The sequence below is a fragment of the Brassica napus genome, chromosome C2 (assembly GCF_020379485.1).
Source record: "Brassica napus cultivar Da-Ae chromosome C2, Da-Ae, whole genome shotgun sequence".
Lineage (NCBI taxonomy): Eukaryota > Viridiplantae > Streptophyta > Magnoliopsida > Brassicales > Brassicaceae > Brassica > Brassica napus.
Window position 1 is genome coordinate 8635850 of NC_063445.1, and position 24643 is coordinate 8660492.

At 33.9% G+C, this 24643-nt stretch overlaps 4 protein-coding genes and 2 non-coding genes across 7 annotated transcripts; 2 read left to right on the forward strand and 4 right to left on the reverse strand.

Annotated features, from left to right (window-relative positions):
* The first annotated feature begins 375 nt into the window (after positions 1–375).
* On the forward strand, positions 376–2653 carry LOC106442019 (GATA transcription factor 21-like). Its single transcript, XM_013883760.3, has 3 exons — positions 376–865; positions 1138–1611; positions 1833–2653. Exons 1-3 carry the CDS (start codon positions 593–595, stop codon positions 2262–2264), a joined length of 1179 nt encoding a protein of 392 aa, XP_013739214.2. The 5' UTR covers positions 376–592; the 3' UTR covers positions 2265–2653.
* Positions 2654–5679: 3026 nt separating this feature from the next.
* On the reverse strand, positions 5680–9007 carry LOC106356580 (F-box/FBD/LRR-repeat protein At5g56420). The gene is made up of 2 exons (XM_048747120.1): positions 6372–9007; positions 5680–6287 (listed from the first exon to the last, which is right to left on the reverse strand). The coding sequence occupies exons 1-2, from the start codon at positions 7218–7220 to the stop codon at positions 5859–5861; spliced, it is 1278 nt and encodes a 425-aa protein (XP_048603077.1). The 5' UTR covers positions 7221–9007; the 3' UTR covers positions 5680–5858.
* A 4355-nt stretch (positions 9008–13362) lies between these two features.
* LOC125582730 lies at positions 13363–13558 on the reverse strand. The gene has a single exon (XR_007320185.1). It is a non-coding gene; the product is annotated as a U2 spliceosomal RNA (small nuclear RNA).
* Positions 13559–14140: 582 nt separating this feature from the next.
* On the reverse strand, positions 14141–15203 carry LOC106355394 (putative F-box/FBD/LRR-repeat protein At5g56810). Its single transcript, XM_048748685.1, has 2 exons — positions 14751–15203; positions 14141–14521 (listed from the first exon to the last, which is right to left on the reverse strand). The coding sequence occupies exons 1-2, from the start codon at positions 15201–15203 to the stop codon at positions 14141–14143; spliced, it is 834 nt and encodes a 277-aa protein (XP_048604642.1).
* A 403-nt stretch (positions 15204–15606) lies between these two features.
* Positions 15607–24536, reverse strand: LOC106358564. 2 transcript variants are annotated; one of them, XR_002655756.2, is made up of 4 exons: positions 23684–24479; positions 23250–23327; positions 15862–16035; positions 15607–15775 (listed from the first exon to the last, which is right to left on the reverse strand). XR_002655756.2 is itself a non-coding variant. In XM_048747121.1 (3 exons), exon 3 carries the CDS (start codon positions 20466–20468, stop codon positions 19164–19166), a length of 1305 nt encoding a protein of 434 aa, XP_048603078.1. In that variant the 5' UTR covers positions 20469–21760; positions 23250–23327; positions 23684–24536; the 3' UTR covers positions 17006–19163. The 2 variants fall into 2 exon arrangements, 1 of the variants encoding a protein (XP_048603078.1); XM_048747121.1 differs by lacking the exons at positions 15607–15775; positions 15862–16035 and adding an exon at positions 17006–21760 and having other exon boundaries at positions 23684–24536.
* On the forward strand, positions 21002–21108 carry LOC125582779. Its single transcript, XR_007320232.1, has one exon. It is a non-coding gene; the product is annotated as a small nucleolar RNA R71 (small nucleolar RNA).
* Positions 24537–24643: the final 107 nt, after the last annotated feature.

The following is a 24643-nucleotide window of genomic DNA, read 5'->3' on the forward strand; positions in this document are numbered from 1 at the left end:
ATCTTTGGATTGGACATCAGAAAACATATTGGATTGACCAATATCGTTACATAAATATTTACATATTTATGTTATTATTACTCTTATTATTTTTTTTGTCTTAATGTTATTATTCTTCTTTTTACTTGTTGTCATATTTGTAAATAAATAAATATATATATATATATATATATATCATATTAAATTCAATATTAAGTCTAACCTGGACCAACATTTGTTGTGGGTACTATACAATCGGACTGGTCCGATTCTAGAAATTTAAAACAGTAAATTTATCAATGTGTTCGAAAATTCACTGTACAAGTTGATGTATACAGACATAACAAATTTAACTCTAGACTCACATATATATATATAAGCCATAAGCCATAAGCCAAATGTATAATATGTATAATTTGTCCCCAAAAAAATGTAATATGTATAAAAGAAAACATGTGTGTTTGGCTCGTGTCTCATCCCATGGACTTTAAAAGGGGTCAAACATTGTATAACTTGGAATCTTTTTCCCGTCTACCATCTCTCTCAGTCTCTCAGTCTCGTATCTAAGATCACTTTCTTTCTCTGTGTGTTTTATCATCTCTCTTTCTCATCAATGGGTTCAGATTTTCATTACTCCATAGATCTAAACGAAGATCAAAACCATCACGAACAGCCCTTTTTGTATCCTTTTGGATCATCTTCGTCTATTCTTCATAATCAGCAGCAGCATCAGCACCATAATCATCAAGTTCCCTCTAATTCTTCATCATCCATTTCGTCTCTATCCTCTTACCTCCCTTTCTTGATCAACTCTCAAGAAGATCATTATGTTGCGTACAACAATACCTGTCATGATGATCATCTCCATCTATCTCAACCCCTCAAGGTATACAAACACATATGTATAGGTGTTTATAATTACTTATCAAACTTAATTGTGTCTATAAATGCTTTTCTTGGATGATATATATTTTTTTTTTCGCTTAGTTGTTGAAATTATATCTGAAGAAGTATCATTCATACAACGGATTTAAGGTTTTTAATTTGTATTGAGAAAATATGCACAAAATAAATTTCAATTAACACATAAGGGGGACTCTTGTAAAGCTATATAATCATTATTTTTTGTTAATAACCTTGATCATTGATATATATCAGGCCAAGATGTTTAACGGTGGATCATCATCATCTTACGATCACACGGTGCCAAAGAAGGAGAGAAGACTGAAACTAACGATAAGGAAAAAAGATCATCACGATGACCAAACCGATTTTCCTCATCAAAACCCGACAAAACTCAACTCAGGCTCGGACAAGTGGTTGATGTCCCCAAAGATGCGGTTGATCAAGAAAACAATCACCAACAATAAACAGCGAATTGATCACACTAACAGTAATGATAATAATCATAAAGAAGATCACTATCCTTTAGATAAGACTACTTTCAAAGAAGATCACGATGAAGAACTCAAGAAAGTCTCGACCAGGACGACTACGGCAGTGACCACAGAGAAGCGCTGCAATACTATTAACGAGACTGGTTATGGTAATAACAACGGTGTGATTAGGGTTTGTTCGGATTGTAACACCACCAAGACTCCTCTTTGGCGAAGTGGGCCTCGAGGTCCCAAGGTAAATTTAATTCGATTTTTCTTGATACTATATATCTTATATAATATAAATATATATATTACCTTAATTCAGTTTGTAAAAGACTTAATTAGATATGTGATTTATTCAAGTCTAATGCATTTTTTTTACTTAGTGACGCTTTTATCCGTAATGTGAAATTAATAAATTTCAATTGTTTCATCAACTACAATTCACACATTAATTTTCACCTTTTCTATTAGTCTCTTTGTAACGCGTGTGGCATAAGACAAAGAAAGGCAAGGCGGGCCGCAATGGCTGCAGCCGTAGCTGCGGGAGACGACCAAGAGGTGGTGGCGAGGCTGCAACAATTACCGGTGAAAAAGAAGTTGCAAAACAAGAGAAAACGATCTAATGGAGGTGACAAATACAATCTCTCTTCCCCGGTGGTGGCAAAGACAAAAAAGTGCAAGTTGAAAGAAGAAGAGGATGACGCCGCAATAGTTGCCGGAGATTCAGAGATCAGCAAATCAACAACTTCCTCTGGATCCTCAGTTTTGTCGAACAAATTTTGCTTCGATGATTTGACTATAATGTTGAGCAAAAGCTCAGCTTATCAACAAGTGTTCCCACAAGATGAGAAGGAAGCTGCTATATTGCTCATGGCTCTGTCGTATGGAATGGTTCATGGTTGATCAGATAATTACAACATTTTCAGATTACAAAAAGAGGTTTATTTATATAGTCATATATACCATATATAGTAATCATAATAATGTTAAATTTTTGGAGTGGTTAATGTGGCTTTTGCTGCTGGTCTAATATGAGCAAAAAAACATTTTATAATAAGTGAGTGAGATTTTAGTATTTATATGTTTTGGAAGATTTTGGTTTAGGGGCTATGTTGTGCTTTTTTCCCCAATGAAGCATTACCCACCCGATAATGTGGGTGTTCTTTTTTCTTTTTTGGTAAAAGGCCTTGGGTGTTCTTGTTTTTTTTTTGAACAAATGGGTGTTCTTGTTTATCTACATCTTTATATTGTGTTACGTGATTTGAGAAATAATATATAATCAGTGAAGAATATATTTATCTTTATAAATATATACATGTCATCAAGATGAATCATAAATTGATGACTGGCTTTATATGTGACATAACTAATATTCATTCAATTTTCTTAAGTAAGATCAAAATCATTTTTGATAATATTTAGAATTTATGAATGGATGAGGGAAAATTTGGTTGATAGAACATATGAATGTGTGATATAGGAGAAGATCATGTGAGTAGAAGATAATGCGTTTGTGTTGCATATTAAGGTGACGACATATCAAGTTAAAAGAGGTCGCCCACATATTTTATTATACTTCTCATTTTCATAAAATGATTTTTACTAATTTATTTTCGCTGTTTTATAAAACATATGTGGGTTGACCAAATTCAAAAGAAGTACTCTATATTTTTTGTTCCTTTCTCGTGTTTAGGTTTATTTTATGCTACATTACGTAAGGCCACTGACTCTCGGGTGTACTTTGCCATGTTGATCGTGTCTGTACATTTTGTCATTAGCCGTCAACAAATATCAAACTTATCCTTTAACACCTTAACGCTTACATGTTCTTAAAATCATTTCCTGAAAAATACAAATGACCAAGTATTGGTAATCTGATCGTGAGAGGAAAAACTTGGGACAAAGTGTAAATCCGTCGATTCTAGATTCGAGTCCTACAAAAATCTAAGTTGTTATACTTAGCTAGACGAAGATGGAACCATGTATTAGACCATATTATAAAATCCGGTACCATACTTGTTAAGTTGTTATCGTACTGCTTTTCCATATATTAGTTAGGCTTCGGTCTATATACCATATTAAAGAAAAATGCAGACCCTTTTTTTGCTAACTATTAGTTTAGCCTAGTAATTTTAATTAATTCAGTGACTAATCTATTTTTCTCACTGTAAATAGTCTTTTATTTGAAAAAATATTTTTTATATGGTTGATAAATTATTAGTTCAACATATGACAAAAATCATCTACCAAAATATGCACTTTTTAAAAGGTTGAATGATAGTTAAGGAGATAAACTGAAAGATAGTTAAGAAGCGCCCCTAAGTCAATGTATAAGACAAGATATAAGACATATAATTAAATTAACTAAAAAATAAAATAAAACAAGATATAAGACATATAATTAAATTAACTAAAAAATAAATTTAAAACATATATACGAATTAATCTATATATTTAGTTTAACTTGAAACAAAATTTATAACACTAATAATATATATTTCTGGTTTAGATAATTTAGTTCAATCAAAATTTCAAGAGATAATTTGGGAAGGTGATCTATAAAATACAACATATAAGCCATTTTTATTAGGGTAATCATAATAGGATAAGAAGTTATTGTAGGCCATCAAATAGATGAGATTTTGAAGAAAAAAATTGAAAAAATGATGCAAAGACAATTTATATACAAGTATTTTATAGATGCATAACCAGTTTTACTAATTAAGTTAATAATGTGTGGCTTCAAAAATGACAAATATATATATAGAGTTAAATTACTTCTACCCACCCATATTTCTTCTTCTATAATAAAGACTAGGTGTTTTCCTGCACCATGTGCAGAAATACAAAATTTAAAATTTAATCATATTTAAAAAAAATTATTAATTTTTAGATTTTAGATTTTATTATTTGCTTACAATAGTTTAATTTTAAATTTAATTTAATTATATGTAAAAATTAAGATAAAATATTTTTTCTTTAATTTTAATTTTAATTTTAATTTTAATTTAATTATATATATGGATATATATTTTAAAATTATAATCTTGAAAATATCATTTATCTATTTCTTTTGGTTAAAATATATTAAATCAAATTCTATTAAATTAAGAAAAAAAAATTGTTAGGTATATAATTATCAAAACATAAAACTAAATAATATTTCTAAATCTTTTGATATTAAAAAGAAACTAATGGTAATGAGATTAGAAAAATTACAATTTTTTTACAAAAAACTGCATAAATTTTTGAAGATTTGTGTAAGTAATAAAATTATAAAAACAGAATTAAATAATATTTCAAAAATTACAAAATATTATTATATTTATTTCTACTATTATATTAATGATGATTTATGAGTTATTACCATATTATACAAAACTTATCAAAGAATATAAAACAATATTAAATGTAAATATACATGTCACAATTAGCGTCAAACCATGTCATCATTGTTAATATGTCATATCATCATTTTTCTTTCAAAATCAATACGATGATGACAAATGAAAAATCATTTTCAAATAACGTTTAAGAAATTGCTATTTTTTTATTTACAGAGAAAGAAGTAGCATTTTTTTATTTTTACTGTATTTAAAATTTGCTACTTTAGAAAAATACACCGGAGCATATGTCACCTCTATTAAAGAATTCTTTTATTTTAGTGGAAAAAAATCATTGGGAATGGTCTAAGTATATTATTTGTTTTGTTGTTTAGATATTTGTTATCAAAGTCTTCAAAAATACTTTTTGATTAAGATTCTACAGATACTTTTTGACAGGATACAACACTTCAGATAACGGGACAGATTCATACTGAATCTTGCAAAGATGTGGGGGAGAAAATTAAGGGGCAGTCACAACCAGTAGACATGAAGATAAGCTCTGAGGATATGAAGAAGACACTGTGTGGAGATTACACAGAGAGATGTGATGATTTAGCATTGTTTATGGTGGTTTTGCAGGCTTAGTGTTATTAACATGGCAATGAACTTAGAAGGTTTGTGTTCTGCCGAAAGTGAAGCCTTGTATTTTGTTCAATTTTATTTTTTGTTACAGAAGGAACTTAAAGTAGGTTCCTAATGCTATAAGCTTTCTATGATATTTATTTACTTTTTTTTTTGTTCAAATTTTCTTACTTCCTTGATACATTCTGCAGATGCGCCAAATCTGCATTTGAGATTGTATGTAGGATGGATACTTTAAAAAATAAAACTCGAGTAGCAAGGCACGTCAGTGGATATTGTAAGCATATATAAACATATTATGTAAACTTTCCCCACAATTTATAAGAAAAGATTCGTACGATATTTTGAACTGATTCCTCTTCAGAGGTTAAACATACTGAATTGTCAGAATCTAGTACGAACTAGAAGATTATGGTGGAATTATTCAAAGAAAAACACAGCAAATCCATATAAAACAACCACCATAGAAAGCAAATAGAGAATTATAGGAACTTCAAATCAAAAACAAACTTATTTCTCACCTTTTTGTTCATCTGAAAACAAGCTTACAAGTGAATGACCATCCAGAAAGTTTCACTAATTCGTTGCTCATATGGTTTTTGAGAATCCTACGCCTTCTGATATCTGGATTTGAGATCAACGGATAGATCGTTACAGTCTTCAATATCCCAGCATTTCTTAGGATGTAACTCGCTAATTTTTTCTCATCTTCTGTTCCTTCATAACCTCTCCACTCGAACGTTTCAAGATGAGAAGCAAAACATACAGGAACAGAACTAGGTTCTTTCCATCTAACCGTGGGATCTCTAGTCCCAAAAAGATGTTTCTGATGAAGCTTGAGAATGCATAGTTTAGGTGAACTTAACAAAACCTTCTCAAGAACATTCCACCATTCTTGTTGACATGTGCATATCTCCAAACGAACGAGTTGATTAAAGAATACATTAACCCGCAGAATCTACAAAAAGACAGAACATATAATCTATATCAGTAAACCTGTAGTTAACCGCAATCTTTGTTTTAGATTAGTATGAAACATCACCTTTGAAGTGACTACACATAACGAAAGGCGTTTCGCTGTTACAATAGCTGTCAGAAGCTTCTCGGTATCGATATAACTTGCATTAACATCTGCTTCTATGAGCTCTTCCATCTTCTCCTCAGAAAAAGAAACGTTTCTCCAGTGATCTTCAACGTTCAAGTATTTCAAAGAAGGTGCATTAACGTTCAACCTCATGAGATGACTTTCACAATTATCAGGACATCTAAGAACTGTCAATCTCAGCAAACAACGTACCGCAATAGATAGAGTTTTCGTGGGCTTATTATCACTCGAACATCTGTCCAAAAACAAATCTTCGAGACTCGGTAAACTAGATAAGAGATTAGAGAGAGATGCATCGCTGGAATACTTCACACATCGAAGCTGCAAGACTTTGAGGGATTGTAATGGGATGATCTGGTTACCATAACCATCTTCAAGACTACAACATTCAATTCTCAAGATCACAAGCGTTTGAAGATGGTAGATTCCCTTCTTTATTTGTAGAGCAACGGGATTAATAATACTGATGAAGTTAAGTTCGCGCACTTGTAGCTTGGCTAGTAGACATCCTCTGAGGAAAACTCCAGAACTAGTTTGTGTTGGAACAATTCTGATATAAAAGCTCTCTAACACCGAAGACTCGAGTAACTCCAGTGTCTTGTTAATGAATACTAAAAACTGAGATTCAGATTTGTGAAAGGTGTAATCATGGTAGAGAGTTGGCAACTTTTTCCAGAGATTTCGCCATCTTTTGGACAAGAGTTGAGCATCAAACGCAGTTTTTGTGTGAACGAATGACATAATACGCAAGAGTAAATCATCAGGCAACTCACTGATTATGTCCATAACTTAGCAGATCCTTCTCTTTGATTTCACAAACTTCTTCTGCTGGTAATCATCTTTAAACGCAATTGATTTTGTGAAAGATTTTGGATTTTTTTATTATATAAACGGTAATGTTCTTTGTAAACTCATATGATCTCATGATTTTAATTCCAGTCAGATATTTTACTAAAACAGTATGCTTACCATTAATTTTGTAAATCATAAAATATTGGAATATTCTTTTTAGTTAGATTTGCTTTTTCTCTGTACTTTACTTATTACTAGGGGGGTGTCCGCGCTTCGCGCGGAATATTGTTTTATTGTTGTTAAAAGTATGATTTTTTGGATAATGTAATTATGTGATCACTTTTATTTGTTAAGAATGTTATTTGGTGTTTTTATTGTGTTATGTAGTAGTAATAGTGATATGTTAATATATTTTGTCTTTGTTTTTTTAACAATGTGTTTTGTCTGTATAGTATTTGTTAGCAGTGAAGTGAGCCTCTAATATAAAAATATATTGAATTTCAATAACTTTGCATTTATGCATTTGTTGATTCTAAGATATACGGTTTCAGCGTCAAAATTTTCTTTTAATTTTTTTTTATATTTTTGAACATTATAACTTTCAAGATGTTTTCGTTTTTTTCCCATATTTTTACATTGAGCCTTCAACATCTATGTATTTTCTTTACGTTTCTGGTATGCGGTGTTTCTCATCATCACCAAAAAAGACTCACCTCATGCTCTTGTTCTTTATCGCCTTCTTCACCTTGAGATTTCTGGTATTTATTGTAGATCGGGTTTAGGAGTTTCCAGTTGTGCGGTTGTTTTTCGCATCATTTTAGGCTACTCCATGCAATATTGGATGCTCCTCTTCTTCCTTAGATTTTAGCTGATGTTAGGAACTGCATCTCTTTGGGTTGAGTCAGAGTTTAGTCGTCTTTGAAGTTGTTTTCCTCGTCGTTGGCTTACCATTGTTACTCCCCTCTCGTCTTGGTTTTCAAGATATGGTTTTTGGTGATCTGACTTCTATAGCTCGAGGACGGCTCCACGATTTGATGATTTCGTTTTGTCTACCCTTCCAGCTATGTTCTTTCATCTCGTTGCAGCTTTCAACCCTGCTTGCGTCTCTGTGACTCTCTCTCTCTTTCGCCATGTTTGCCACTCTAGGTTTGGATAGTGTTCTCCTCTGAGTATGCTCTGTAGATTTGGAAGATTGTTTCTGGTCTCAAGTCTGGACTCATGTTTCTCGGGGGTTGGCTTCATTTCTCCCTCACTCATGTTGTTCTCTTCTTCCCTTAGTATAAATGTGTGATATTAGACTCTTGGAGCTTTGGTCCCTTCTATCCAGAATTTTGTGGTTCTTCCCCGGCATAGGCGTCTTGTTTGTGCTTGTTTAGTTTGTGAGATGCTTCTTACCTCTTAGCTGGTGGTTGTGCTTATCGTTTGTTATGTATGTCTCTTCCTGCTTCGTGGTGATTTTGGCCTTCTGTTGATTATTCTTACTCTAACCCGCTTTCTTGGTTCTTTGCATTGGTCCTTGATCACGCTCATTTGTGTTCGAGGGATTGCTTTATCTGAAGATTATATTTCTACATTTTACTGACTTTTGATTGTTCTGGCCAAGATACTCTATGATAAAGTGGGGTAAGTTAGTTTTCGTTCTCGATCGCCTTTGAGCTCTGGACCTTTATTGAGTTAGTGTTTCTTTGACATTTTTTTTCTCTGGGATTATGGTGGTTTTATGTTTAAATTATGTGTTCTGCTTTAGTTTGGTTAATATTAAGATAAATATATAGTTGTAAATGAAATAATAGAAAATAGTAAAAAATAATAAAATAACGAAAGTTTATGTTATTTTTAGCTGCGAATAAATTAAATATTTAAAGTACATTTATATTTTTTACTTATTTCTTTATTCGTTTTGCAATTTTTTGAACAATAAAATAGATTAAAATATATTAGCAAAATTCAAATGATGATGGTTAGTGTGAGAAGGATTAGATAATGTATAATTAGAAAATAGTGAACCAAATTGCAATAATCTAAAAGAAGAAGGATCTAAAATGTAAAAAGACAAAAAGATGACACGTGGCAGCAAACCCCCCTGCCACATGTCGGAAGAAGGGAAAAAGTCTACTTTATATATAAAGATTATCATGGATTTGCATACAATTTTAAAAGTGGATTTTACATATATATATATATATATTAATGTACTATGCCATGTATATTAATCCTCCAGCATTAATTACAACATGTTTTTGTAACCACATGTCATCACTAAGATAGTAGTGTACAAAAGAATATTATCAATTTTCCTTAAATAAAAGTTACGGAATTATCTAATATGATTAACATATACAATACATGACAATTAATGATTATGAATAATACATATTTGATAACAATTTTTGTATCCTCTTTGTTTTTTTTAATTTATATTATTAAAAAAAATTAAAATTACATTAAGCCTATAATAAAAAAAAATTCTTATATGTTGTATTTTGAATTTTTTAAAACGGCTATAAATTATAAAAATGGTAAAAGTCTCACATTGAAATTTTTGTGATCAATTATTAAACTTTTTTTTGTTCAAACAAGATACACATGATCGTAAATCATATGAATATGAAGTCTCATTAATAGATATTTGTATTATATATAATATATTAGTATCATTTAAATTAAATTACATACTATATAAAAATATATTTAAATATGTTAATTTCAAAATTTTCACTGAAAAATTATTGAGATCTTAATATTTTAATTTTGAAATTTGCACTGAAAAATCTTACATTAAAAGGTTTGTGATCAACGATATAAATTTTTGTTACGGCAAATATGCAAATGTTAATAAAATTATATTAATATGATGTGTCAATAATAAATATTTATATTAAAGTATACTATAAATATTTATGTTAATATCAGTAAAATTAAATTATATATCATCTCTATAATATTATTTGAGAAGTCAGTTTCATATGTGTCGCTCTCATGTTAACTCTCACGATAGTTGATTACACTGAGAGTTATTTAGTTTTTTATTATTTATTTTTTATTTAGTTTACTTTTTAAAAATTTCCAAAAAGACATATACATATAATAAAATAGGGAAACTTTTATAAAGTAAAAAAACGAATTAAAAACGAAAATATATGTATATAAAATATGATTTCATAAAAAAACGGAAAATTAACAAAATAGTAGTATTACATTAAAAATAAATTAAATAACATAAAACATACTTTTGAAGTAATAAAATACTTTCTTTATATCTCTATTTTCTTAGATGAAAAATATAAATTTGTATATAATGTGATTTCATTAAAAACAATTTACACAGATAATCTTAATATTAGAAAAAGTATTATTTCTTTTAAAACATAATTTTAAACAATACATAAAAATTCAAAGCAATATAAATATTTTTATATATCTGTCTATTTTCTTTGATGATTATATAAAATAATTAAGTAATATAAACTGATATATGTTTAATTAACTAAAAACAGTTTATAATTAGTATTATTGAAATTTTTTATTTATTTTTCATATATTTAGTTGACTATAATATCTTTCAATTACAGCAAAAATTATGAATAAATTATATTTTACTTATATAATATTATTTTCAAATAAAATCACAATTTTGTTTACTAATTATCTTAAGAGATATTAAAAAACTAATTTAAAAAAACAATAAACATCGTTTGATAAAATAGTTACAAAATAGTTTAATGAGGTAGATATATTATATTTTATCATTATTAAAGTTATTTTTTTCTTAATATTAAATTTGCTTTTAAATTTTATGTTTTAACGTTTATGGAACTTAATAGAACCATAATCAAAATATCAAAGCAAATCTGAATTCTCATTTTTAAAATTATTTAAAATAATTTTCAGTTTTCATTCAATAAATCAAAGTCAAAAAGTTATTTAGAATTTATAAAATATTTAATTATTGTAAATATTGATATGTGTTCATGAGCTTTCAAAAATGTATCAGCTACTTATGCATGTAACTTCCTATTGATCGTCGCTTTATTTTCTAAATTTTAAAAAAATATCAACATATAATTTGATAAATATTATGAAAATATATGTACATTTAAACGATAAATAAAATTGATTTGATTTGACTTAATTATAATAAAAAATAATTATTCTTCATTTTGAATTTGAAAGAATATATGTAACTCAATATACTCACAACATGAGTGACTCGGCTAATCCAACTTATATCTAAAATCATAGATTTAACTACGATAAGAATATATAATTTATAAGAATAGTAATTTATTTTATAAATATAAATCATAGGACAACTCAAAACATATTAAAATGAAAATAAAATATTAACTATTTTTTGAGTTGATCATTCGTCTAATACTTTTTTCTCTCTAATACCCTATATATCTAGCTATTATAACTGTTTGAATGAGAGATTTGAACTATTTATTATAAGGTTTTTGGTTTATCATTTAATAAATCAAACAGTTCTTAGTTTATAAATATTTTACATATACTAGAATGGTAAAATATTACATATATATTTTATTGGTATAATCTTAAGTAACTAAACCTCAAAAGCATGGGTTAATAAAATAAGTAATTTATTTTGTTGTTCTAGAATTAGATGATTTTTAGATCGAACGGGTGAATAAATACTAGAAAGACATTTACATTTCGAGTATGCACTCATATTCAATAATATTTTGATATATTAGATTTAAACACTAACCTGTGAATAGAATTTACCGATGATTTTCTTCAAAAATGTGATTCTTAAATATGTATCTGGAGTGGAATTAATTTTTACAGATTACCATCTTCTTAAATTAACACTTATGTAATTCACCGAATTCACATAAGAAGTTGATAAAAAAAAAAAGAAAACTCATATCAGTGAAACATAAACGAGAACGAAAGCACAATTTTATAGAGGTAGAAAATGAATCACTTATGAATAGTCAATAGTAAACAAATCGAAAGCAGAAAACATAATCGTCTTTCGTCATTTTACAATTGATGTTGCGTATGGACCATCATCAACAAGACAAACCTTAGACAAGTTAGCTTTGAGTAGCAAGGTGCGTCTACTATATTGCCATATCTAAAAGCATCTCGGTTCCTCTGTTCTTCAGAGAGATTTTCTGTTTTAATGCAGACTCTGGTTCAGATTCATAGTTGACCTCATGAAAAAATATTTGGTTGAGAGTTTTTTTTTGTTTAACATGTGATTTATTGGAAGCAGAACGGATACAAGAGTAATACAAAAACAACCAGAAGACATTGAAGCATAACACTCACAAGGGAGACAAGAGTAGAAGAGAAAATCAAAACTCTTCAAAAGACTGAAACACACGAAAATTACATGACTATATACCACTAAACACTGGAAAGAATGTTTGAGAATAACAGAGTACTCTGATGGAATCAAAGTGCTTACTGATATTTAGGGTTTTGAGCACAGAAACTTCTTTGTTTATGAGAAAACAGAGATTCTTGATTCTAGAATGAATAAAAATACTCTGTTTAATAATACTTTGTACTAACAGGTAAAGTCATGGAAATTCAAATCCATACAGTAAGAACAATGCATCATCAAATACCAAACGTTTTTTTAAGAAACATTATGAAAGTTGAATTACAATTTGACACGAGGTTGAAGGCTTAGACATAGATTCTAAGAGGAGTGTAATGAAAAGAACCGGAAGAAGATGTGATTGTGGTCTCAAGGAGAGTGGAACAGCTACTTGGAAATAGACGAGTATCTGTGGAATCAGAGTGTCTAAGAAGTTTAAGGTTCAACGTTTTAAGAACAGGATCTTCGTGTAATTGCAATGACATGCTAAAAACTAGTCAACTCCAATGGAACCATTGTTGAAAAAAAAAAAATCATCATACTCAAGCTTCTGCATCATCTTCAACAGGGATTTCCATCGTCACTTGTGGATATTGCATAGCTTAGCAAATCTCCAGACAACTGACTGCTCCAATCTGAATATGTAAACATCTTTAGATCAAGAGATAAGAACAAAGCAGAGCTTGATAAGTACAAGAAGAAACAGAATTAACTAAGATCTTCAGATTGCACTGAGGAATCTTGTCAGTAAAACATAGCCAAGTCGTTTTAAACTAAAATTTGGCGGGTTGAGCCAGGCCCTTGCAGAAGTGCAACGCATGGGCGACTCATGAAAGCCAAGATAGCAAGCTATCTTAATGGGTCTTCTCCCTTAAAAAATAGAGTTAATATCGTGTGGCCCGATGGACCACATATCAGATATTAAACTGATAAGAACAGATACTACACTTGATCTTAGCCAAAAGGCCGAGAAAGGTATGATTTGTCTAGTTGCTGGCTTCATTATTTATACCACTTATCATGCCTTCCATGTCTATTCTGTTAGCGATGTGGGACTTTTAAACAGTTATGACAAAACAAAACACTCTCTCTGTCTTAGTGAGTTAGCCAATTGTCCTGAGAGTAATTGGAAGAAAGAGGGAGTTGTCCATCGTCATATGTATCTTATACCTCCTGCAGCAACTATAGTTGATTAAATATTCCTCTGTTTGTTCGTTATTAATATTTTAGTGTTGTTACAAAATCATTTAGAAAAGGTCTCTCTATCTCAGTTTGAAGGTATGTAGTATAGACAATGCACAAGACAAAACTCAATATTCTCTTAGAACCAAAGAAGCTCCTCTGTGTTCTTTCTGTCAACAAGGAAAAGAACTTCCAACAATAATAAAGTAAAATTAAGTTTCATAACATAAGAACATTGCATCCTTAGACTCACTTCGAAATGTAGTTTCCGAGTGAGATTCACAGCAAAGATTCTAGGAACTGTTAAGACAACCAGTAAGTCGAATTATAAGCTGACATGAAGTTGAAGCCTTAGGCACAGATTCCAACTCCTTGATCCTCAGCAGCCGTTTCTCCCCGGAACGACCACCTGAATATACAGAGATCTCAGCGGTTTGTAAAGAACGATTTCTTTCTCTTTCTCTTCCTCTGTTCCTTTGTAACATTTCCATCCAAAAGTTTTAAGATGGAAGGACAAGCATTCAGGAACCGAGCTCGGATTAGAGAACAAAGGTGGTGGATCCTTGAACTCTTCGGCTTTACACCTCGTATGCGGAGAAACAGGCCATTTTATTCTCCAATGTATCTCCTGGAGCTTGAGAACTTGAAGTTTAGGGCAATGTTTGAGCAAATGCAGAAGCAGATTACGTGACATTTTTCCGTAAGTAGATAGTTTCAGATGACGAAGCCGCTGAGAAATTGTATCCGCAAGAAGCAGAACCTGGACGCCAAAACCTTACAAGGATTACCAAAAAGAGTGTTCTAAATAAAACAGGAGAGAGATACATGGCAAGTTTTAGACGTAGCAAATTTGTAACATCCCTCTTTTCCTCCAAATTTTATAAAATTATTATACATAAATCTTATAACCCCCAAAGTGTAAGAAGAAACATTTTATTAAAATTTACTATAAAATGTTTAGGGTCCTGTGAAAGATATGAGGGAGTTGCCTTGGTAGGATATAAATTTATGGAAAGAAACTCCACAGAAGTAAGAAATCTGAGAAGCTTGTCAGTTTGAGAATAATCAACATGGAGACTAGCCTCCACCATGTTGTGCAGATCCTCATAAAACTCGAAATTGCTACCGTTGATGCATACCTCTAAGTACTTCAAAGAAGGAGCATTTATCTTGAATCTAGACTTATTGCTAGGATAAGTGCGAACCGAAGTATAATCTTTTATCTCCAATCTCTCGAGAGAAGGGACCGATATGGTGAATAAAGAAGAGCAAGGGTGATCAAAACGGAAACCATAGCGGGGGTCAGTGGTAACGCTATCCAAGGAGAGATCGTTAAGAACAGGACAATCCGACATTAGCCTGCATAAATCTATTTCCCCACGGAACCTCACACGTGTGAGGTGCATACTTTTCAGGGACCGGGGGCTCATCTGTAAAACCATGGCATTCGATCGTGTGGAGTTTCAGGACCACGAGTTTTCGGAAGACTGTATTTGAGAAACTACTATGGAATTTAAGAGAACTCGAGTGTTCCCTCAGTTTGAGGGTTAGGGTTTGGAGAACTGGAGCTTCATGTAGTTTCAGTGACCTTATAAAATATTTTTTAAAGCTACTGGAACTAATTTTAGGACGAGAGTTTGCATCGTACTCAAGCTTTACATCTGCCCTGCCAATTTACGTCCAAGCCTGTTTATGTCCAAACCCATTTAATAATGTTCATTTAAAACCCCTTTAAACCAAGTCTATTTAAAGCCCGTTTATGTGAAGCTCATTTAATATTAAACTCATTTCAAACCCTTTTGAGCCCATTTACTTTAAAAAAAAATGAACGTGATCTATTTATAATTAAAGTAACATATTTCTCTCTTCTATGAAACCCGAGTGCAAAACATTACATTGTTTTGTTTCACCTAAAAATTCAAAGTTTACAAATGACAGCATAATTAAATTATAAAGTTCACACTTCACATCAAGTGTCCATAAATTACTATTTTCCTTCTTGAACAAGTAGGACCTGTCCATAATCAAAACAGAACCTATTATTACATATTCCATCAAACAAATTATAAACTGATTGAACATAACCAGAACACTATATACCATTATTCCATGAAACATATCAATCTTTTGATGTTGAAAATTCCACTCCAGAACTACTTGCTTTCTTTCCAACATCTTCATTTTCATCAAAGAGATCTTCAAAGGCACCTACAAAGTATAAAGAGAAACAGAGTTTATGAAGCGCCATTAGCTGCACAGTTTCAGAGTCCATCTCTGCAAAAAAATAAAGCAAAGTGAGTATTAATGCAACTTATATTCTTAAAATCATTCCACCTGAGAAAGCTAAATAAACAAACGAATAATAGGACATTTGTATCACGAAGCCAAACATATTTATTATTAGCAACAACAGACAGCAACACCATCACAAGTTAGTAATAAATAAATGTTTCCCTTAGTGATATAAAATTGGCTTAAGACATACAGACTCGTACACTTTAGTAATGGAAAATTATTTTTCTTTATGATTCTAACGACATACATGATATTACGTGTATACGCACACCAATTAACCTAATGTGCATACTACCACAATCGAATGGTATGTCGATGTACCACTTTAGGATCGAATCCACAGAGACCAATGATTACACTTTATTTCTATAGGATCAATATCAAGCTAAAACAATTCGGAGGTTTTAAAGTTGATTTCGTAACAAGCAAGTAAGAGATTGATTTAAGGTTTTTCAGATGATTAAGAATGCTAGTCTAGGGTGGTTTGATCGGATGTTAAACAAGTGTGAGCCAAACAATTATTCAAGTTCAATTAATAGTAAGTCTAGAACTCGAATTACTCAGGTTGAATCAACCCACTCTCGTGGTATTGATTCTTTTGCAAGTCGGTCTTGATGCCTAAACTCTCGTTTGGATCAAGACGCGCTAGCAAGCTTTAGAGATCAAGTCCGATATGTTCACAATACACCCTAATATCTACTCTCGCTGACTAGGGATGCAATACTCAATCATAACAAATCTAGCAACCTATTACACGGTTAATGAACAGGTTAAACCTAGGATCTAACATTAAGCGGACAGTTTAATGCAAGCATTAAGAATAGTTATGAATGAAGACAATCAAGGGATTCACTTATCTATGTTTAACTCACGGATCTAACACCCTAACACCCTAGACTAAGCAAGCGGATTACTCAGCCATGGACAGAGAAAACATAGAGATAACAGATGAAGAAAACATGTCTGAATCAATAATAAAAAGCAAAGAGGGTTTAGAAATCTTCTCCAAAGGATGTAGAGATTCTTCTCCCTTAACAAGAGTACAAGTTTTCTCTCTCTAAAATCTCTCTGAAAAAAAAATAGTGTAGAATGTGTAGAATAATAAGAAAAGATATATATGCAGGTCTGTGGCAGCCAAGGAGTAAAAAGGGGAAGCCCTAGGTAAAATCACGAAATATTTGGAAACTTCCTTAAAAATCTATGCCGCTGGAACAGGCACGCCAGACTGCTCCGCACGACTGTTCCGCGTGAAAATCACCAAATTGCACTCTTTCCTGCCTCTTTTCCTCCAACTGGTTTATTTCTCATCCAATGCAACTCCAAACCTGTAATGACTCGAAAGGGACTAGGAAGACTCGATAAAGACTTGAAAACCAATTAGAAGACATATATACAAGATGCCAAAAACACCATATATCAATTCCCCAGACTTAGATCCTTGTTTGTCCTCAAACAATGTCAAGTATCAAGAACATGGAGAAAGGTTTGAAAGTGTGGGAACTCTCCTATTCTCAGCAACCATACTTTAACCACGAATCTCTGAACCATATAAGCAGTAAAACTAGGATAACACACTCTTACCGGAACCCCACTGACTGCTGTTCAAAAACGGCTCCATACTCTACATCTCAAACCTGAAAAAGCAACACTATCGAGACAAAACTCCCTAGGCACTATTCAGGGTAGACGGGCTAGGTGTTAAACAGGCTATTTAATGGTGGAGTTAAAAGTGTTTAGGGGCTACCATTTCATTGAAGAGGATGCAGAATATCGCACAAAATGGCAAGAGAGGATAGATCCATTGATGTCCACAGCCTCTACTCGTTTTTGCTCTATCTGGCGCGACTGCTCCGTTTTGGATCACCCATCTGGATGATCAGATCATCTGCCTGCTCTCCAATCTTTCAACTTGGTACCTATTCTTTTGCTCGACCTTCCCCGTGGCTCATGTTTCTTTTCTTTCTTCCCCTTCTCCATCACCTTATTTTTTTTTTTTTTTGTTTTTGTTTTGTTTTTTGTTTTTGTGTTTTTTTTTTCTAGACGGATATGGTGATGTGACGAAGAATGAGGTAATACATGATGGTTCTGAGTGCCACTGGTGGTTCTGATTTCGCAACCATTCTGGTTCTCCACCCCTGCTCTTGCGCAGTTCATTGGTTATGGAGCGGTTACTCCATTAATCTGCTTGTTCTCCTTTCTGACTAAATTTCTGCAGCAGTAACGAGTAAGAGGCTGCGTTGATCCTTTCCTCTCCGACCTTTTTGCACATAACTGCACATATGACACTGAAAAACAAATGCATGAAGGTGGAATAAACGCTAAGGTGCAAGGTGGCAACTAGCTAAAGATGAGCTAGCCACTCAGGATCAGCAAGATGGATAAAAAGGATAAGAAGTCATGAGTGTGTTCTCGTTTCCCTGATCTAATGCCCATAACAAGAAGAATTTCAGTCAAGATTAGGTTCAAGTTAGGTGGAGTAGTCTACCCAGTGTAACCTGATCGGCTGAGAACTTCTGGAGAATCAAGTGAGATATGTCAGGGTGTTCCAGGTCCACATGTGTGTCGTTCGCCACCGCTAAGGTCACTGAATAAGATAACTAAAGCACGAGGTGGTTAGTGATCAACACGGAATAAGGTCCTAATTCCCACAAAGTTTTGATTGACTCGATCATAAAAACTGACTCAAATTGACTCAAAAGAAAAACAGAAGAAAGAAACGAGTTAGTAAACGACGAAAACCCTCCCCCAGACTTACTTCACACCGTCCCTGGTGTGAAAATAAATCAGAAAGAAGGTGAAAGAAAGAATAAACATTTTTTTGTTGAGATACTTATCTGAGTGGAGCGGATGCTCCATGAAAATTCTGGGTGTTCTATCGTCAGATGGTCGTCTGGAACAGCCGCTCTTTTCAAGGGGTAGGTTGTTCCGTTGCTGCAACCCATAATTTTTGAAGTATCTCAGGTTTTTCTGCTTTTTGACCTGAGACTCAATAAACTAAAACGAAAAATAAGCAAACAAAACAAAACCAAGTTATATTTACACTTACCAGTGGGTTGCCTCCCACCAAGTGCTTGGTTTAAGTCACTAGCTTGACTTGGTGATAGGGATCAGTCGGGTTGAGCATGAGGGCTTATTCCAAAACAAGCTCCACAATCAGACATGTTCAGCTTCAAAACTTTGCTCAACAACCCTTTCACAACAGCTTCTCCTTTCTCTTTCAGCTCATGTGTGTGAATTACTCTGACCTTAGAGAAAGGTTTAGAGGTACCCTTGCACTTTACCTCATACTCAATGGATTTCTCATCACACAACTGACGTATCAAAGTCATCATAGGGTCATCCTTGACCCTTTTCTTATGGACTTTTTCATTCACCTTTGCATTCCCACTGAGTTTCTTGGTATCCGTGTGAGGATCTCCATCCAGGACTTCTTTGATCTCACCCTTTTTACCAAGCTCCTTCTTAGGAACAATATCCAGTTGTTCTCCACTAACCACTGAGATGCAAGAGGCGTAGCGGATTTGTGATCTGGTTGGGAGAGCCTTGTAGAAAACCTTCTTGTTGATGTTGGAGAAGGAAACTCTCTTTTTAGGCATGTCGACGACTGCTCCAACTGTAGCCATAAATGACATTCCAAAGATCAAAGGCATCTCATGATCCTTGCTCATCTCAACAACCTGAAATTCGGTATGGAGAATACAGTTCCCAACTTGGACAGGAAGGTTGTGAATTGTGCCATAAGGGACTGTCATGGAAGAGTTTGCAAAAGCCAGTTTCACCTGAGAAGGCTCAATGTCCACAATGTTCAGCTCGTCTACAATCGCCCTTGAGACAAGGTTCACACTAGACCCAGAATCACAAAGAGCTTCCTTGAATTCCACTCCAACAATGGAACAAGGAAAAATAAACTTTCCAGGGTCATCAACCTTAGGCATTACCTTCAGCGATGGTGTCAGTGCTTCAGTAAATAGTGCCTTGATTTCCTCCTCAGATTCTCTGCAATTTTTGAAGAACATGTGCAGTGGCCTAATCTCCCAAGCATGTTCAAATGAGATATTTTGAAGAAGCCTTCTTGCCATCTTCATAGACCCAGCCAGCTGCTCTGCACTAATAGGATCCATCAGATGTTTAGGTGGAATTGGATATGGAACCTTAGGAACATAGACTCGCACTGGTAGAATCTCAATAGGTTCGTCGGGAGCAGTCACATTAGAGCTAGCAGGCTGCTCTGTTCTCTCTTCTGCGCCTGGAGCAGTCTCAGCAGACAGTTGCTCTGGTTCTTTTTCCCCAGATTTCTCACATCTCACCTCTGCTGCATTACAGTGCTCAACCCTAGGATTCATCGCACTCTTTCCAGTAAGCATACCCTGCTGCCTCTTAACACTCTCAGTTGTTTTGAACAAGTTGAACATCAATCCTCTTTATGTGGTTTCTCACAGTATCATACTTTGTATTCAGCTCGGTGAAAATGTTGTCCATCCTAGTGTTGATGTATGTAGAAACCTGATTCAATGCATTGCCCTGAATCTGCATACCGTGCAACAGTTGTTGCATCATCATACCCAGAACCTTCAGCTCATCTGGTTGATTGTTCCCAGTAGCTGGAACAGCTTGTCGATTGCTCTGCGATTGTCGCTGGTTCTGGTTCTGAATATGCACGGTCGTAGCTTGCTCCATGCTGAAGACGTGCCCTTGGTTATTTTTCAGTAGCTGATCAACCTTGGCAGTCAACTCATCTATCTTCTGGGTGTCGGAACTGTTCTCTTTCTTGGAGCGATCGCTCTCCTCGTTCATATTGGCTGAGGTAGCAGCCATGTTCTCAATCAGCTCAAACGCTCCATTAGTGGTCTGAGTCATGAAGTCTCTGTTGCTGGCAGAGTTCATAGCACTCTGAAATTCCCAGTCAACTCCATCATAGAAAATTTTTAAGAGGTAATCATCATCAAATCCATAGTGAGGACATTCTCTGCGATAGTCATTGAAGCGCTCCCATGCATCGCAGAAAGGCTCATCGATGAGCTGTCTGAAGGAGGTGATCTTGTTCCTCAATGCAGCTGTTCTCGCCTTAGAGTAGAAATGGTTGAGGAATGTTGATCGGACCTGTTCCCATGAAGTGAGAGAGCCGGTAGGGAGAGAGTTCAACCACCGTGCAGCTCTTCCATCTAGAGAGAATGAGAACAACGTGCACTTGATGTAGTCTGGTGGAACACCATTCGCGCGAGTAAAACTGCAGATTTTTTCGAAGTTCTCAATATGCTCCATTGGAATTTCTGTAGAGAGACCAGAGAACACCTTTCTCTATACTAGACCGATCAAAGCAGGCTTGATTTCGAATTCCTGCCTAGTGCAGGGTGGAGGAACTATGGCAGAACGAGTAGTATGGATGTTGCAAGGAAGGTTTCTCTGCCCGATTGAAGCAGTATGCGCCTGTTGTTCCTGCTGCTGCTGAGCAGCTTGTTCCTGCTGAGCAGCTTGTTCCTGCGCTTGAATGGTCTGCTGCAACTGTTGCATCTGCTGTTGCATGAGTGCCATTGCAGCAATAAGATCATCCTGATTGGCTTGATCACCCATAGTGGTGTCGGATTGCCCTGGTTGTTGACGATTTGTTCTTTCTAACCTTCCTAGCTCCTGGTTGGTAAATGTAACTAACACTCCTTGTGCGTTTCTCCGAGTATGTCTACTGGTTATGCACCTGAAAAATTAGCTGCAACAAAAAGGATAGAGCAAGTTAGAGGTCTTAGACTAAATAAATAACCGAAAAATAAAGGTAAAAAGATGGTCCCCGGCAATGGCGCCAAATTGATATTACGTGTATACGCATACCAATTAACCTAATGTGCACACTACCACAATCGAATGGTATGTCGATGTAGCACTTTAGGATCGAATCCACAGAGACCAATGATTACACTTTATTTCTATAGGATCAATATCAAGCTAAAACAATTTGGAGGTTTTAAAGTTGATTTCATAACAAGCAAGTAAGAGATTGATTTAAGGTTTTTCAGATGATTAAGAATGCTAGTCTAGGGTGGTTTGATCGGATGTTAAACAAGTGTGAGCCAAACAATTATTCAAGTTCAATTAAGAGTAAGTCTAGAACTCGGATTACTCAGGTTGAATCAACCCACTCTCGTGGTATTGATTCTTTTGCAAGTCGGTCTTGATGCCTAAACTCTCGTTTGGATCAAGACGCGCTAGCAAGCTTTAGAGATCAAGTCCGATATGTTCACAATACACCCTAATATCTACTCTCGCTGACTAGGGATGCAATGCTCAATCATAACAGATCTAGCAACCTATTACACGGTTAATGAACAGGTTAAACCTATGATCTAACATTAAGCGGCCAGTTTAATGCTAGAATTAAGAATAATTATGAATGAAGACAATCAAGGGATTCACTTATCTATGTTTAACTCACGGATCTAACACCCTAACACCCTAGACTAAGCAAGTGGATTACTCAGCCATGGACAGAGAAAACATAGAAATAACAGATGAAGAAAACATGTCTGAATCAATAATAAAAAGCAAGGGGTTTAGAAATCTTCTCCAAAGGATGTAGAGATTCTTCTCCCTTAACAAGAGTACAAGTTTTCTCTCTTTAAAATCTCTCTGAAAAAAAAATAGTGTAGAATGTGTAGAATAATAAGAAAAGATATATATGCAAGTATGTGGCGGCCAAGGAGTAAAAGGGGGAAGCCTTAGGTAAAATCCCGAAATATTTGGAAACTTCCTTAAAAATTTCTGCCGCTGGAACAGGCACGCAAGACTGCTCCGCACGACTGTTCCGCGTGAAAATCACTAAATCGCACTCTTTCCTGCCTCTTTTCCTCCAACTGGTTTATCTCCCATCCAATGCAACTCCAGACCTATAATGACTCGAAAAGGACTAGGAAGACTCGATAAAGACTTGAAAACCAATTAGAAAACATATATACAAGATGCCAAAAACACCATATATCAATACACATACATGTGTGACTTCGTTATAACTTGTAAGTCACAAAAATCAACAACTTGTAACAAAGAATTGAAACTTGATCGCAGTATAACAAGAGAGACAAAAGACCAAAATGGAAATGAATTAAAACACAAGCAACGACATCATGTTCAACGGACAAAAAAATGCAACTCTTGGAAAAAAAATCAGAAAGATGAGTTTACTGATGAGTTTACTATCTGTCTACCTTATCCTTTCTGATGAGTTTACTGCTTTTAACAGGGCTGGTGCTTGAAAAAATCTCTTGAAGAAGAGGCTAGGTGACCTGTAACACATTTAAAATGAGTATAGGAGTCAAAACATAAACTCAGAACTTCACCAAAGATGAAAATATGCCAATGATGAAAAAATAAAATTACAGAACAGAAAAGAAAGATCATTCATTTTCTTATCCCCAATTTAAAAATGCATCTCCAGAAGATAAATATAAGCTTTTTCAATGTCACTGACCCAGCAAAACAACAAACTACAAGCGTGCATGATCTAAAAACCCATAAGTTCCTAACTCGATGTAAAGACAAAGTAAGGACCCATTTTTAAACAAACCCACAAATTAATTGAACAGTCACGAAATCAGTCTGAAACAGCAATTTCAGTAATAATTTTTTTCTTAAAACGAACCTTGACTGTATCAAAGATGCGAGGAAGAGAGAGTGAAGAAGAAGAAGTAGAAGACACGAGATGAACGCCGAAAGACAAATCGAAACCCTAGAAGCTTCCCGATTCCAATCAGAAACTCATTTGGAGCAGTTTGATATTTTGGAAGGAGGCAAGGAGCCACGGAGGTGGAGAACGACGACAAATAAACATGTTAACGCCGAAAACGACGTAGCTTAGAGCAGAGGAAAAAATTAAACGGGCTAAACAGGTTGTCCAGTTATTTTTATCAAAACCCGTTTATTAAATGGACATATATGGACAAACCCAACTAAGCCCATTTAATATTGTTAAGTAAATGGACTTTATATAGACACAAAAATTAAACGGGCTTGGACGTAAATGGGCAAGACAAGCCCGTTTTAACATCCCTAAGCACTGGCATCATCTTCCACAGAGATTTCCATCGTTTAGAGAGTATGCTTGTATTCACTGCATTAGTTATAGGGACTAATGAGAGGATTCGTAAGAGCAAATCGTCAGGTAAATGACTGATCCTATTCGAGAATTTAACATCTTCGTGGATTCCTAATTTTGCAGCTTTCATCATCCACCCCCAAAAGAAAGAAGCTGAAACTAGTCTACAGATTGGAATGAGCAAGTCAGTTAAAAGGAGAGATAAAAACCCTAATCAGACTTGGTGACGCATGCAGATCATGAACCTTAATAAATTTCTTTTACTTTTTAATGTATCTAAAATGTGGGCTTGAAAGCCTGGAATCTAAAAAGAAAAATTTCCTATGATAGACCTAAAAAAGTTTTTGTCAAAAATATAGACTTTAAAAATAAAAAAGACTAAAATAGACTTAAATGTTTTATCAAAAGAAGTAAATATACACTTATACCCCTAGAATTAATTAATTTAGATATTAGGGTTTAGAGTTAAGGGGTGAGGTTTAGGGTTTAGGGTTTAAGGTTTAGGGT